At 36.9% G+C, this 17,176-nt stretch overlaps 1 protein-coding gene across 1 annotated transcript in view; it reads right to left on the bottom strand.

The window, feature by feature from the left end:
• The window catches only part of LOC149284213 (netrin receptor DCC-like), a 197,343-nt gene that overhangs the window by 118,058 nt on the left and 62,109 nt on the right, over positions 1–17,176 (bottom strand). Inside the window, exons 6-7 of the mRNA XM_089496999.1 lie at positions 3,808–3,962; positions 320–440 (exon numbers count right to left, since the gene is read on the bottom strand). Of these exons, the coding sequence (XP_089353125.1) occupies positions 320–440; positions 3,808–3,962 (276 nt within the window). The remainder of the gene's footprint in view (positions 1–319; positions 441–3,807; positions 3,963–17,176) is intronic.

Below are 17,176 nucleotides of genomic sequence, written 5' to 3'. Positions count from 1 at the left end.
TAGCTTATTAATACAACTACATGATTTTCCATTCCAGTGGCGAAAAAGTCAATAACTAACACTCACACGAGGGCAACTCTTATGAAATTAACATAAAATGCAATGACTTCTGTGAACAAAAGATATAAAAGGTTTGAACTATGCGAGAGAATAATTTAGCAGCTAAACATAGGACATTGTAAAAAAAATATTGATTTTTAGATCACTTAATTTCGCTCTTGCATATGTTTTCTCTTTACTAATATTGTATGAACATACATTAAATTTCTAATATAATAATTATAGCAAAAAAAAACAAAACTGATTTAATGCCACTTACCAGGATCAGGAATAATGAGCTGTGCATACGTCTGAATATTACCAGCTTCATTTTCAGCCACACACTGATAATAACCTTCATCTGATTTTACTAGTCCTAAAATACGTAGATTGGTCCCATCCTAAAAAAATAATAAAATAATATAATCAAATATAACGTGCAAAAAAATCACCGTAGTAAAGAACTGAAGCAGATATATGAAGCAAAGCAATTACCATGAAAAAAAATGAAATTCTGCTTAACAAAGAACGCTTCTTTATTAAAGTTGGGTAAAGCCAGATAGCGGTGTGGTAATAGCCCTTCGAGACCCAAAATCCGATTGGCTCCAGTCCATACTCCTTATTCTTGACAAATTGGCTGAACCAGGCACATCGGGCTCAAGCTAGCATGGGTTCATGTAGCTATAGTCTTTTTTTTTTTTTTAAATATATATATTTTTTTATGTATATTAGTGCCCATGTTGCATTGACATCAAGGGATTTTATTGCACACACACAATGCTCTCTTTAGTTACCCGAGTTCAAAAATTGGGTTTGTTTCTCATTTTCCTCCTCCTTTTTTTGTACATGTGCTGTAATTCTCCCTTTGAAATCAATGGAAGTGGTGGCATTTCCAAACATTATTCTAAAGTACGCTTCTTGTCCCTCAGTGGGGGCAGCCACTAGTGAGGGAAACTGCTAAAGAAGTCTCATTTTCTAACCCCAATATCTTAAGTAACATGAAACGATGGCTGGAATGTTCCTTTAAGGGGAGAGACTGCTCCCCACTCAGGATAGCGGGTTTGTAGTTACCAGCACCCACCAGAAGAGGGCATCGGAAACACAGAATGCTTAGTGATCGAGAACTTGGGTTAAGAAAGACTATGTCTATATGGTATAGAAAAGTGATCTACAGGGCAGCAATGAGGATAGGTACCCTACCTTAGGATTCAATATTTCGGCATTAATACCCCTCACCCACTATCCAATATTTCTCTTAATATAAAGTGCCATTAAATGTTTCCAAGGATTCTCAGCAGTCAAGTATAGAGATTAAATAATAAAAATGTTTAAAAAGAGGCAGATAAAAAAAAATACTATGGAGGTTAAAAGCAGTACAAGTACGGTATGAACTCTTTCATGGCCAGAGGAAGCAATGCTTTGCTAGCGCGTTTGGGACTCCAAGGGACAGAACGCTAATAGGCCGGGTGTCTGTTCAATACCGTATCTCGGGCAGAAATTGTGTCTTCAAGCAAAGTGAAATATGAACTTGTCAAGTGTTCAGCGCACTGGTTTAGGCACTCATTGTCCCGATGGGAAAATCTCTGCTGAGAAAGTTTAATGGAAAATATTTTGCTGATGGGCAGACCTTTGAAATAAATGTCTACAATACAAATGTATGGCATGTTTAAACACTTGGAATGTTTCCAACTATGGGGCTTAAAATAAAAAGAGATACATAAATATATCTCTTTTTTCTCTATTCTGTATTTATATATATGCGTTTCTGTATTTATATATAAGCTGTTTCTAAGAATTCTAAAATACTAGTAGGGTTCTTTCATTTTTGAATAAATATATATATTTTTTTAATCAAAAAATATTTCTAATATTGGCTCCTCCATAATTACATTATTGAATATAGCCATGTTCAGGGGAGGGCAAGGGGGTGGATTTCAGGCAACAGTTTGAAGCTTTATTGTCTGTTTCACATGCAATTCCACATACAGCCACTAGGGCCTTTAAGGAAGAATTTACTTGTTGAATGTATCATTTCTGTGTTCCTTCTATCTCTGTTTATGTATTCCCTTTCTGTTAATGGTATTAGATCAGATTTCATAGTCAACAAGGAACACAGCTGTCTTCTAAATATGTTTTGGGCTACTTTATTACTAGGCCATCTAGCTAGAACTGCCCCCCCCAGCATGAATGTTGCAAGCACCCCGCCTTGACCTTGTTAGTCCAGTGGCATAAATGCAAAAAATGATTATTAATTATCTGTTTTTTGTCACATGCATTTCCACAAATTTCTGATTTTAATTCCTCTGTTTAGCTTTGCATCCAGCTTGATAAAGGGACATTGATAAGCAGAAATTAAATATTAGTCCAATAAAAAAAGGTATTTCCATAATAAAATAATATTTTTGTCATAGGAGAAATAATTAATCTGTTGCTTTTTTTTTTCTTGTAAAGACTTAGCCACTCGAGTGTAAAAATGTATATTAAATACATATTAAGGATTCTGTGTAGGTTTTATCATAAATTAAACATTTCTTCACCCATCTGGCACTTTCATCTCTACAACCAAATGATTATTAGATATCAAAGATGGAAAAGGTTCAAATTGATATTCGCAAAGCTCTAATTCTGTCCTTCATATGAAAAAGAGCATATAGTGTTTCTCGTGTATTGAGTACTCTCTAAATTGACCTTAACTGTGTCTACAGGGGATGCTTTATTGCAGGCATATTCAATTTAATATGCAGTCCTCATTTTTATAATGTATTCTCTTTAAATAAAGAAATTACTATTTTCACCGCACTTGTATTAAAAAGCACAACATGCTTTCTACAAGTGAACATATTCTAATTTTACTATAAAATAATTTATCAAATAATGTAATATTTTTATATTTAATATAAAACAATAAAAATATTCCAGAATATTTTTGTAATATATTTTTGTAATATATCTAATATAATTACATGTCTGCATTGAATGTAATTTTCACATAAGCAGCTGGAAAATGGAGACGGATGATTAAACACAAATAAAAATGTAGGTGGTCTATGTGATCTTTCCAATAAATAAATTATATACTACCAGCCACTCACTGATAACCTGTTCATTAATAAGATTGTATATTGAACAAGAAGTCTTCTATTGAGTCTTGAGGAAATTAATTGTCACTTAAAGCAGTGAAAATGTTTCTTTACAGTAAGAGCAGTAAAGATGAGGAATCCACTCCCTACAGACATTCAGTGGATGCCATTAAATAAAGGATGATAGGGTGATTTTTTAGCAGAGAAAAATATACAGGGATATAATGGGTTTATTTTTTTTTATCTAACGAGAAATCAGAGGCAGTTTTGATGTCAAGAAGGAATGTTTTCCCTTTTTGAGGCACAATTGGAAATCGCTTCAATATGGAGTTTTTCTGTTCTTCTGGATCAACGGAGGGATGGACCTGGGTCTTTTTTCAATCTAAGTTATTACCTACCAGAGTATTTTTTGGATGCCCAAAATTGCATCATCCATACAAGTCTAGAAAAATGAAGAATTTGACCATGTATCCAACACGTGACTTCATAGCTACACCCTGATGTCTCAATAATTCCAAAATCAATGACAAGGAATTAAGAAAATGCTTAAAAAACTCAATAAAATAATGCAAATGTATATGTTTTTTTGTGTGCAATTATACATCTCTTTTCCTAGTAGCCAACGGCTATTATGTGTTTTTTGGTTTTTAAACCCGTAAATTAGTTTTAAAAAGTGCGTTATATTTACCACTATCTGGAAATAGTCGCTGGGAATGACCACCTCTCCGTTTTTCGTCCACTTCACGGTTGGCGGAGGCTTTCCAGACACGGCGCATTCAAACTCAATGTCCATGCTCTCGTAGGCGTAGAGGTTAGCGGGGTGATTTCGAAACCGCGGAGGAACTAAACATATTAAAAAAAAATATATATATATAAATAAAAGTACTTACTTACAAAGTGTGGACATATTTTATAGTATTACGTGCCATTAAAAATATAAATTACAGCATAGGGAAGGCAGCCCTGAAACATCCCATATCGCTTCCCCATCTTCCATGTATCTCCTTCCAAGATTGTACTTTGGATAAAGAAAATAATATTGTCATATATAAGCAATTCTATTTAATCCTGATGGAAATATGGCTGAAAGGGCTCACCATTGCCTTGCAGTATTGATTCCGTTACTTATTTATGTTTTGTTTTTTTACAATTTAATCTCTATATAAATTTAAACCCATGTGTCGGGGGAGGGATTCTTGCCCACAGTATACAATGTTTAAAACATTTTATCTTTGGCAAATATGCCTCTTTTTTTTCTGGGGCTAATTATTACAAAAGCAATGAAGTGACACATAATACACGGAAATCCACTGAGGCTGTCCCTAGAAGATTATCCCTGAATTCTTGGATTGTTAAGAACGTGCATTATTAAAAGACAATCTCTGTTCCAAAAACGCCGCTGAGATAGTGGGCAGAAAAGATCAGCTTAGCATACATTAGAACATAATGGATTACAACGCAGCCCTTATTGCAATAAAGTGAACTGGCGTACGAAAGCTTTGACGGTCGTATATTAATATATTGTGTTATTACAGTAATATAAAGTTGTCTTTGTTACAATTTTATCAACAGAGCATAATATAGTCAATTTTCTGATCAATAGCTAAAAGTTCATTAATTAAGAGTATTAAAAGCGGTGCGTTGAAAGGGTTGAAACGCAGAACAGGGTAGGAGAACTTATGATCTTTAATACCTCTTACATGGATGTACAGAGGAAAAGAAGAAAGAGGATTGGGTCCGTTAAGGAGGATACAAGGTAAAATTACTAAAATGCAAGATTAAATATAGGAAGATAAGGAAAAAAAACAGAAAGCATATAACATCTTTACAGAAGTGCAAAAAAATCATAACGCTTAAAAGATTATTATCGACAGAATGCTTCTATACATTTACTAATATTATATATCCAAAAGTAAGATAGTTATTGTACAAGGTCCATGTAATGTGTTAAATTCTGGGTTATGGAAGATTATCTATGTTTTTAAATTGCTCAACAGTGGTAAAAACAGCAGGGTTAAGCAGACGTGTACTGGCAGATACCCAGTGGGCCGGTGGCCAGTAGGGTACCATATTTACCGGTGCTGCTGGAAGATCAGGTCCTGCAGTGTGTGGCCACCAGCCGATGCTGTCGTATTTCATTTGGCGGCCTCTGGCCTTAAAGTGCCAGGGCTACTTAGTCATCCCCAGTAAGGCCCTCGAGTGCAGTTGAGACCTTACACCTGCATTCAGGGAATCATTAATTCTTCATCAGTTGTGACCCTGTTCCATAATTCCTAATACTTTTCTCAAGAATAATTATTTCCTCGTGTAACATTTAGCCATTACTCATACTGTTTGCTAGGAACACTAAATTGTCATGTGACACAAAAGCAGGACTCTTAGTTGTTGGTCTCATCTTAGATTCAGGAGCCATTTGCCTATCCCATGCATGTTTACATTCCCTCACTGTGCTAACCTCTACCATTTCTACTGGGAGGCTGTTCCACTTACCCACCACCCTCTCCTGGCAGGGACTCCCCACTTCATTAGTCCTCCACTGGTATGCCGTATCATATCATCCAAAAGCCCATAATATGAGCATATTATCAAAAATATATGTGCAATTAAAAAGTTAACTTTTCTCATTTTGAACATTTTATAGTGCATGCAGTAATATTTCCATTTATCTAGAATAACGTAAAGACCTTTCCCATATTCTTTTTATTATACGCAGTTAAACAGAATTAATGCGAGCTCAAAAGCTTGACGCCATTATGTCGATTGTTTCCAAAGGTTTCTGACAAAGCTCGGAATTCTCACAAAATAGATTAACGCTTTAAACGTACTTTTATTCTACATTGGGCCAAATTAATTTAGATAGGCAGAACCCGCTTACTTTACTACCCACAATCCCAAGCAAAAAAAAACTTATCAAGAAGATAAACTGTTAATATCGAAACCTCCCATCACTCGAATATGAAACAATGTATTTTTTTTTTCCACACAAGAATGAACTCTTATGAGTTCTGCCTGAATTATGAAAAATACCAAAACGCGATAAATCAGATAATAAAACAGCAAAGAGAATAGGGATGGGGACAATCTCACGTGAAATCAAATTACATTGGCAGCTCCGGGCTTCGGTAGAAAAAGTTTTTGTTGATTATTCTCTGTCATGTTCAGTGAATTTCTTTATTAAGTATTTTTATACGCGCATGAAGCGATAATAAAAACAGCATTTGTTTTTAATCAGGGGCTACCATCTGGGTTGTAACTAGACAATAAGGGTCAGAATTAATTATGTCTATAATCTTTCATATATAATATTGCATATTTATTATTTAATATATATATTTTTTTTTTACTATATAGTATTATATATTAAATATATAATATTTTATGTCCATAAAATAATGTATTGACCTTTAGCCATTAAAAGATGTCTTACGTAGGTGTAAGTAGTAACGTGGTCAGCCAGGACATTTATAGGACACATTAATTAGGAAGAACCGTATATCTATCATTTAAAAAAATAAAACAGAAAATAGAACTTTGCTCACCTCATATTATTATTATTATTGTTGTTTTTTTATATAGCGCCCTCATATTCCACAGTGCTGTACAGAGGGTAAACAGGACATGTAGTGCATAACATAACAAGTTGTGTGTGTGGATGGTTGTGTAGGTGTTTGTGTGTGAGCAGGGATGTGTAAGTGGAGTGAGATGGAGTGTGGGTTAGAATGAATGTGAATGTATGAGTTAGTAAGTATGAGTAAGTGTGTTTAATCTGTGTGTGTTTACGGACGTGTGCCAGAATGCAAGGGGAAGGCAAGGGGCAAAGTAGGCACAGACAAGTTGTTTGGGGCGAAAGATGGCACAGACAAGTTGTTTGGGGCGAAAGATGGCACAGATAAACTGTTTGGGGACTGAAAAGTTGGAGGCCAAGATGACACAAACAGGCTGTTGAGGGAAAATGTGGTCTAGGATGGCACTCATAAGATGGTTGGGGGCAAAGGTGGCACTGTGAGACATGTTACTTTGTGAAGCTGGGGGCTATTTTCACCCTAGGGCCCGTGGTTTCTAGTTATGCCTTGTGGAGATGACGATGAAGTATTTTCACTACATTTCAAACATTTGGGATCAATTTTTGTTTTTTGAAAAAAACAAAACATTTTGTCCATTAAAAAACATGAAATGGATGAGAAATCCAGTGTAGACGGGGTTAATGTTGTAAACGACCATTGTAGCTGGAAATGGCTGATTTTTTTATGAATTACCTTCATAGGCCCTTTATCACTCCCATCACTCCCGTGTGAACTTTTGAACGGTAGAGTATACCCTGTCAGTAAGTGCTCAGCGCCTTTTAACAAGGTCCATGCAAACGATCAGCTGGCTACCGTCATTGATTCCTGACAATTCGATTGTAAGGGTCTTCCCTACTCACTCCCGCTATACGTAACGGTCAAAATCTTTGGTTACACTTAAAACTGCGAAGAGCAAGCGTAGCCTTAAAACGTTACAGATAACGGCAAATTCACAAGAAGGTAATCAAATTAGTCGAATCGGAAACAGAGTCAGTGCTCTGTGACAGAATAAATTCTATTTGTAATTAGAATTGTCCCGTAGTAGTTTAATATATGAATATTGTTCTTCGGTATGTTGGGAAAAGGGTAATTCAATTATGTTTCGTTACGATAATGTTAGAAGTTGTAATTTAAGTGAAATTGCTCTTGTGCGTCAGGCAGAGAAACGGAGAATAAATAAACAAATAAATAAAAAATGATATATATATATAATTTTTTATTTATTTGTTTATATATATATATATATATATATATATATATATATATATAAAGGACAAGTACAGTTACATTTTTTTGGAATACACAGAAAGACACGTTTGACCTAATTCTGCCTGCGGCTGTTTCTGTTCTACAAATTCTGAATATTTCTGAAGGATTATTTTTTTTTTTTCTCTTTATAGGGTCAAAATCACCCAAATATCCATTCCAGAACATCAAACGCAAAATATGCTTAGCCCCGTATACATGAGGTTTGATGGTTAGGTTACCAACATAATCTATTAAAATACAAAATATGTAAAACGCCCGTATGATATGAACCTGTCCACATAATTTACGTTGTAGAAAACATTTATTTACATCTCATTTGTCAAATGTGAGTTTTAGTTTCCGTATTTACTACCATCAACCGAAATTCAGTTTTTCTATTCTATACAGGTTGATACGATTAATTACCATTATGTTGGCTAATTAGCATTTGTGCCTGTCTGGTAATGTCACAAAGTAGCCAGGCCATGAAATGTCTTGTGTGCTATAGTCAGCCTTTCTAGAAATCCCATTAGACCTCTCACTTAGCCGGTCTTCTATTAACCTTTTGTCAGCGACGCTGGCATTTAAAGGGTTAAGCGCCAAGGATTAGCTGAAAGTGCACCTCTTTAGGGAAACGTTCAATAACTCCCATGACTCCTCTCCGGCTAACATAATTACTGTATCCTGTATCCAGTACCAACCCCGAGCTGTTCCAATAAAGTGTTATGTGACCTTACGGTGCAACTCCACAAATTACTTCTCATATTCTTCATCCTGAGACAGCTCCTTACGCCGACCTAGCTTATGTTTAACCATTGTTTGGATGTGGGTATCATAAAGCACCTTCCAACAATGACCTTTTTTTACACAGTTGGATAAAAAAACACCAAAATCTTGTTTAATTCCCTAGAGTTAATAATTTTTTTCTTCTCTGATACATTTGAGTTGTTTTTCTCTCTCTTTTGTATGGAATGTCATTTGTTTTTTGTCATTTTAAAACCTTAAGATTAAATTGGAATGCCCTCTGCCCTCCTTAATATAATTACCTGTGTGAGTAATCCATATTACCTTTATATCTCACTTTAATATTCACCTGGGGGCCGCATACGGAACACCAATCACATGTTTCGCAAGCACTTATTTTTTATGCACACGTGAAATTGATTTTTGTCACAGTTCAAATGGTCCAATTGCCAGGTCTCAGTCTTCTGGCTACAGACCTCGACTGGTCTTATGGTTACCCGCTTGTCTCCTGGCTACAGACTCAACTGGTCTTATGGTTACCCGCTTGTCTCCTGGCTACAGACTCAACTGGTCTTATGGTTACCCGCTTGTCTCCTGGCTACAGACTCGACTGGTCTTATGGTTGCCCGCTTGTCTCCTGGCTACAGACTCAGCTTGTCTTCTGGTTGCCCGCTTGTCTCCTGGCTACAGACTTGGCTGGTCTCATGGTTACCCGCTTGTCTCCTGGCTACACACTTTGGCTTGTCTTACGGTTGCCTGCTTGTCTTCTGGCTACAGACCTCGGCTTGTGTTACGGTTACCGGTTTGTCTTATGGTTGCCCGCTTGTCTTCTGGCTACATACTTCGGCCTCTCTTACGGTTGACCGCTTGTCTCCTGTCTACAGACCTCTGCTTGCTTTAAGGACTCTCACTTGCCCCCAGACTATCGGACTGTGTGTTTGGTGCTGTTAAATGCTTGGGTCGTGTCTACTGTTGAGGCTGGGCTGTGGCGCGCCCCTCTGCTCCGTGGCTCCATTAACCATTATCCCAAGCCTTGGTACACAACTATACCATTTAAAATGGTAGAAGTTTCCTCTTAAATGCAAGCCAGACAACTAAGACAACACACTCTTATCACTTATGTTAGACGATGCACCTCTCATAATGAATAGTCAGAATGGTTACTATCTAGCTAAAATATATCATAAAAGCGTCTATCATATTTTTTTAAAAATTCGTAACGCAAAGAGCAGTATTTCCCAGATTGTTGTTTCATGTAAACGTCTCACAATGGATTTCCTTGATGGAGCAACTTCGTAATTAAATACAATGAAGCATCGTCGACTCCGTATAGATCGCATTGTTCTCAAAGAATGAAAATACTCTGCGCAATAACGAATAGGAGAGCAGTAAATTATACAAAGGTCAACGGCTCTTCTTTCTGCAAGTACTGTTCTTGCAAATCATACGACACTCCGAAGACCGCGTAGCTCGGGGTAATTTATTGACCAAATACTATCTGAAGTGTGGACAATGTTACTCATTGCTCACTGTCCATTTTATAGCTTTGGTTAGACTGAAACTAAAGCTAATTGGGAATTTGACCAATGATACCAGATATGTGAGTAATTGAAAACAATGCCCTTGCTGAATCAGCACATTTTTTTTCCACCGGTGTGTTTAATGTAAAAAAAATGCTTTTCTTAGTTTTTTTTTAACCTATCAATGTATTGATTCGCAGAAAACTGTTGCTTTTTAGATTATCCCTGATCATTATTCGTATACCTACACACAACATATTACTCTTTTTTCCCCCCGTTTCACACAAATATTAATAAAAACAATATATATATATTTTTTTTTATTGTGCTGAAGGTGGCAGCTGCTATACCTCGGGGATGTCACATGTTCTAATCTAAGCGGATTGAGGATGTTAGAGCTGGTTATTCATTCATCTCCATATGTATGGGGTGGAAAATAACCATTTTCAAAGGATTCAGAGAAAAATGGAGTGGGAGTAGCTATGTCTTGCCCCGGCCTCCCTGTCAGCCTTTAGTCCTTGAGGATAGGATCTTAACAAATTCCCGAAACAAGTTCATGTCAAATTTCAACTTCTTCCAGTATGTCTTGGAGGTGTCCAGGCAAAGCTTCTCATGAATATTTACTGATATCGGTTTCTTTTTAAGACTGCATCTTTCAGAAAGGATGCTAAACTTTCAACCACATTCAATGAAGCAGACGAAGCTCCCAAACCATTCAGAGTCTGAAAAAGAGTCGATTTGGCTTTGGCACAACAAATCTTGCCATGAAGAAAACACTCTTCATTTGTATCGCGTGTGTCTCAAACTGAAATGCTTTGCTTCTAGGATGATCTCTCTAAGGTATTGTCCATCACACAATTCCCCTGGTTCGTTAATGATCCACCTTGGCCTTTGCGCCGTGAAACACACAAACGTGTTTCGTGGACACTTCTTCGAAATCGCTCATTCAATGCACATAAGCCCATACTGGGAGCAGATAGGCGATGCACCCCTAGCAAATAGTTCTTTTCCACCCTGTGTATTAGAACAGGACAAAGTCTACCAAAATTCCAAAGGTCTAACAAGCATCTTCACGCCAGATATTGAATTTGCTACCGAACATTTTTAACAGTTTAGCCAGAAACTGTCTTCTTAATAGAATTTCTTAATGTTATGATTAGCAGATCATTTAAAATGTTGGCTAAATATTTTATAATGTATGGCATCCAAATTATCTTCTCTTAATTAAATACCTGTCTCCTTTGTGTGTTTTATAGATAAGTGTGATTAAAAAAAAAACACACACATTTTAAATTCCCAAGCAGATCTGCCATTCATTCAAAAAGCCCACATTTATTTTAACTTGTTAATAAAATTGGAGTTTCGGAAACACACTGTTAGAATTAAGCGGATTTTACTGTCTAATAAAATTCCTTTTAGCTAAAATTGGCATCAATTAGTTGGCTTGCCATCCATTACTTTTGGGAAGCGTTGGATCTTTGAGCAACTTTTTGACTCAATTAGTAGCATATAAAGTGTCCGTATGTTCTAGTTATCAAAGTTTTGTCTAAACGAGACCTAATTCCATTGGATTAAAGGAATAAAGGGCCAGAAGAATACTTTCAAAACAATAAAAAACTAAATTAATTATTTGAAGCATAACCTCATATTTATCCACATATATCCTCATACTTTTTATTTTTTTTAGTGTGTTCATTAAATGGTTAGCGTCTGACGCTCATTGCCAACAATTTGCACAGGACTGACAGCGTTTGCCTCTGTGAAATGCCCACACCGACACAGACAATGCATTCTGCCCTAGCAGAAAGGTTTGGGACCCTCCCGGCACTTATCCGGCGCAATGTCACATGAACCTGGTCAACGTGTTAAGTTAAGTAAGCCAAAAACTGGCAAAGGTTTGCACTTAGTATGGCTATTGGAAGTCAAATAATAAAATGGTAAAAAAAAATTTTAATTTAAAATAAAAAAAGTTACTGTCTTTAAATATTTTCTTTTAATTATAATCTTTTTTTTTAAATTATAAAATATCTACCTAATTTTCTAAAAAAATTAATAAAAAAATAGTAGTCTATTGAGGTGTAATTTAATATTTCATTCGCATTCTGGACTGTGAATTTCACTTTAATTTAAATTGGATTTCAGGTTTAAGAATTTATTTTGCAGAGCTATGGGATTAGCAACCTAAAAAACGATTTTTAAGAATTTCTTGTAATTACGGTTACAATTAAATAGCTTGACTATTTCTAAAATACATACAATTAAGTATGAGCATATGTCAATTGTAGGATTTTCATATATTGGTTTCTTCAATTTAATTTTTACATTTTCAAGGAACATCTGGTATGTCACATTAAAACTGTAAGGGGGAAAAAAAACCATAAAACATAACCGCAAAAACATACGACAGAACGCAAAGTGTTGAGAAAAAATACAAATATTTTCTGTCGCTCATTTTTTACAGAGTAAAACTATTTCCTTTCCATTATTAGAACTAAATTAATATGTGGTCCACCACAACTGCTAAAGTAATTGAATGGTAACAATAAAGGACTATATTACATGGAGTTTGTCTTCTAATTTTGTATTCACGACTCATTTTAAAACTAGAGGGGTATTAATATCTGATCTGCATTGGAGGAGGAATAACCTCTCAGGCATTAGAGTTTCATGTTATAATATATAGGGCTAGATTCTATAATTTATTACAAACAAGTGCGGTTTTATCACGCGTGTCCTTTGTACATAATAAGGGGATATCTGGAGCTAAAATTAGTACATGGAAAAAGATAAATTTTTCATAGATAATGGAATTCAGCCTATAGAGATTACGTACGATCATTAGGAAGTATTTTCCATCTGCAAAAGTGCATAGTTACAGAGTTAATTAGGTTAACGAAAGACAAAGGGTCAATGCTTTCACGAACCCTTATTTGTTATAAAAATTACAGATGTCGTCATTTTGTTATCTATTTTTTTCCCTCTTTTAGAGTTTTCCATACGTTCTCCTTTTCAGACAATTCATTTTTATTTGCTGTTTTATTTTGATTGATATCCTTTGGTTATGGATAGCTTTCAGAATAGAAAAAAGTACATGAAAAATTATAAGATCTAATGTAGAAAAGTATTATTTTACTAAGAGGGTGAAAGATGAGGCTCCAGGTACCAAAGCTGATTAGCGAGCCTCCATAATAAAGGATAACCACACCCTTTTGTGATTCGCTTCCCTCCCCAGAACCTGTATAGAGCTATAAGGGGACAACTTTTGGTTCTCTAACTTTATTCCAAATTATATGGGAAGCTCCCGAATATAATGCGCTTCCAAAATATGGGGTTATGTTTTTTTAATTTAAAAAAAATTAAAATACATAAACAATGGAAACCCCCCGCCTTATAACGCCCCCCCCCAAATATCTCACATACTTGGAAAATATGTATTGGAATTGGGAAGATTTGCCATCAGGGTGCAGGAGACAAACCATTTGCTTCTTGTGTGTTTTATATCCAAAGGTTATAGTTTGATATTCATACTGACCTTTACAGGTTAGAAATTCCCATCAAACCTAGCAGACAGAACTCGCACTATAAAGGGGGCCCCTATAAAAGTACAGGGAAGGGACTTCTAATTCCGTCATGTTTTCTGAGTTACAGGCAGAATCGCTGCCATGACCTATTATAATGCAAAACTATGATGTGACATTTAACAGCTGCAATGCCTGGATTCGTTTGTGTCCCGGAGAACGCAGTCTTTCTAATACAACAGGATGGAAGCCTAGTCCGAAGTTCTAAATACACTGCACCTTCCGAAACAAAGTTTCCAGTTTCCTTTCTTATATTTTTTAAAGATTTTGTACCAAACCTACGACTATAATCTTGGATATAATTTACTTGGGCACGGCTGATTTATACGAGAATGTGTCTTCTAATGTCTGGAATATATAAAGTCAAGCATAGCAGGGGTAGTTTGTATCCTGAGATTTATTTGGAGAAGAGATTGGAGCCGAAAACAATTCGAAGAGCTTATAAATACTCCAGCATATGTTGCTTCGGTCTTTGTCAGTGCCAATACCGCAAGTAAATGGCAGCAAAAAGCAATCAAACTACACCTTGGTGATCTTAAATCATGAAACATCTCCGCACAAAGGTGCTAAATAAGACTAGGGATTGATGTGGATACTGAATTTTCAATGTCTGACGGAATGTGCTACATACACTCATACCTCCCAACAATCCTGTTATATTTTACGGGACATTGTCGATTTTCGGGCTCTGTCCTGATGTCCAGGGTAGCTGCCCCACCGTCCTGGTGTTGTGGGGATCATGGACTCATTGGGGTGACCTGATATAGGCTCTGATCTTGCTTGAGTGGCCCAGGTAGCGGTAAAATAACAAGGTTTCTGCCTCCATTGATTTTACAGCTCCCTGGGCCAGAAAAAAACATATCAATTCCAGTATAAAACAAACAATTATTTTTATACTTTAGAGGGTCGTTAACCTTCTACCATGACCTTCGGCTTTGACGAAGATCTACCTCCAATTGATACTTTGTTTCCATCAAAGGAAGGTGCTTTTTGCCATTGACCAGGCCTGGAAATTCATCTTCCTTTAATGCCCCAAACCCTTCAAAGAAATATCATTTAATGATGTGAAATGTTGCCTCAAAACTCTAGACCTTGAATCAAAAAAAAATTACCGTAAAACCAGATCACCATTTCTAAATCCACCTAAATTTAAGGGCACATAATAATCACTACGGCGGCTTTTATTTAGGTCAATACAAGCAGTTTATTTAGATAAAAATAGAATAGATTAAGAGGACACGGAATGGCTTGGATCAATACCCAAGAGAGTTTGGTTCGTGTCTGCTGAGACAACGTAAGATGCACTGATAATGATAAGTTTGATGACTATTGAAATAATAATGGACATTCCTCTCCTCTGACTAACGAGTCTTTACAAGAAGGACACTAACTGCCCTTCTTTAATCGGTTCCTTGGAATAAAGTTGGCTTTTTTTTCTTACTATGTGTATCCAGAAAGCACAAAAAAATAATGACGCATTTCTTGTACTGCCTGAAATTAATTAGTAGTAAGTAGGGCTCCGTACAGCTTGACCTTCAATAAGTAATAACCCTTATGTTTTTATTAAAGTAACCTGAATATGCAGATCTTATTGGAAGATTATTATAAGTAATATTTTTCTTATATTGTTCTTTTCATATTCTCATTTCTCGGCATGTACAATTGGGAACTTTGTCTGGGAACCTGGACTTATTTAACTGAAAAGAAATGGATGGCTCTCGTTAGACGTAGGGGGCAACTGCTCCCTTTCCTCCTCTGAATTGAGGGGGATGGGGGGGTGCTCCTTATTATATACCGTATTTGCTTGATTATAAGACAACCCCCCAAATCTGAATATTCATTTAGAAAAAAAAGAAAAAGCCTGAATATAAGACGACCCTATAGGAAAAAAGTTTTACCAGTAAATGTTAATTCATCTAAACTATTTTTTTTAAATAAAAGCTATGATTGAGAAAAATAATTTGGTTTTATTTCCTTCTATTTTCCAACCTGCCCCCCAGTCATGCACATCTGCCCCAGAAATGCCTTATAACCCTTATATGCCACTGTGCCCCATGATATGCCTTTTAACCCTATATGCCACTGTGCCCCATGATATGCCTTTTGACCCCCTATGTGCCACTCTGCCTCCAGAAATGCCTTATACCCCTATATGCCACTCTGGCATGTAGAGGGTTAAAAGGCATATTATGGGGAAGAGTGGCATATAGGGATGTTTAAGGCATTCAGGAGGCAGAGTGGCATATAGAGGGTTAAAAAGGCATTTCTGGAGGCAGAGTGGCATTAAAAGGCATTTCACAGAGCACTCTACCTCCAGAAATGCCTTATGCCCCCCATTTAACACTCCCCTGCCCCCCCCCAAAACTTACCGGTGCTTCTGACTTCCCTGTCATGTAGCCGGGGCAGTGTGTAGATCCCACGCACTTACGCTGCAGCCGGAAGGAGGTGTGGCTAGCAGCGGGGGTTGTCTGCGTCCATCGCGCAGACCTTCCCCGACTGTCAGAGATCAGAGTTCCCCGCGATGGACGCAGACAACCCCCGCTGCTAGCCACGCCTCCTTCCTGCTGCAGCGGAAGTTGTCTACGCGAGCGTAGACATCTACACGCTGCCCCAGCTACACACCTGGGGCCTCAGAAGTACCGGTAAGTGAGGCGGGGGGGGGCAGGAGGATCCAGGTCCCCTGCAGCTGCGGGGGATCTGGATCTTAGTCGTCTCATAGTCAGACCTATTTGAGGTCTGATTATAAGACGATCCCGAGCATTTGCTCTGAAAAAACCCTCGTCTTATAATCGAGCAAATACGGTACATGCATCTACATACAGACACATTTTCGGGAAGGCTTGAGACCCCAAAAAACCCTTAAGGACCCTCCACATAGTTAAACAATCGAAACAAGAATATTTTACAATATAATGAGTATATACAGCAACATACAAAACATCTCTTTTAATCGTTAGTATTGCTAGCTTTGATGTTTGACAAGAACCTTCGGTACGCCTCTTGAAAACCAATTCCAAACTCCCACTGATTCGTCAGATTGAAGCAAAACTCTTTTATAACTCAGCTATACGTTTCAGAACCGGGAGCTTTCTATTTATACCAGTTGTAACAACGAAGTGCTCCTCCATTCATCAGCATGCACCAACCTCCAATCCAACCTCAATGCCTTCTTCATTGGTTGGACCCGTCAGTAAAACACTTTATCTATGTTTGCCCAGCTTTCTGGAACACTTAAGTGCTAGAAGCCATGGAGAAGTAGCCCAAGCATTTCATTAGTTGCTGTTCAGAGCAGGCCTGGAATCAACATAATCCTTCAAGATCGTCTGGGATTTCACTCAGGTTTACGTCTTTACAACACAAATAACGGACACATTAGATGGCCCAAATAGTTCTCATTTGCTATT

Source organism: Sceloporus occidentalis, unplaced genomic scaffold (assembly GCF_023333645.1).
Source record: "Sceloporus occidentalis isolate IW3139 unplaced genomic scaffold, rSceOcc1.0.p SCAF_97, whole genome shotgun sequence".
Classification (NCBI taxonomy): domain Eukaryota; kingdom Metazoa; phylum Chordata; class Lepidosauria; order Squamata; family Phrynosomatidae; genus Sceloporus; species Sceloporus occidentalis.
Note: the sequence above shows the minus strand (reverse complement) of the source record. Positions and strands in the feature narration are given on the sequence as shown.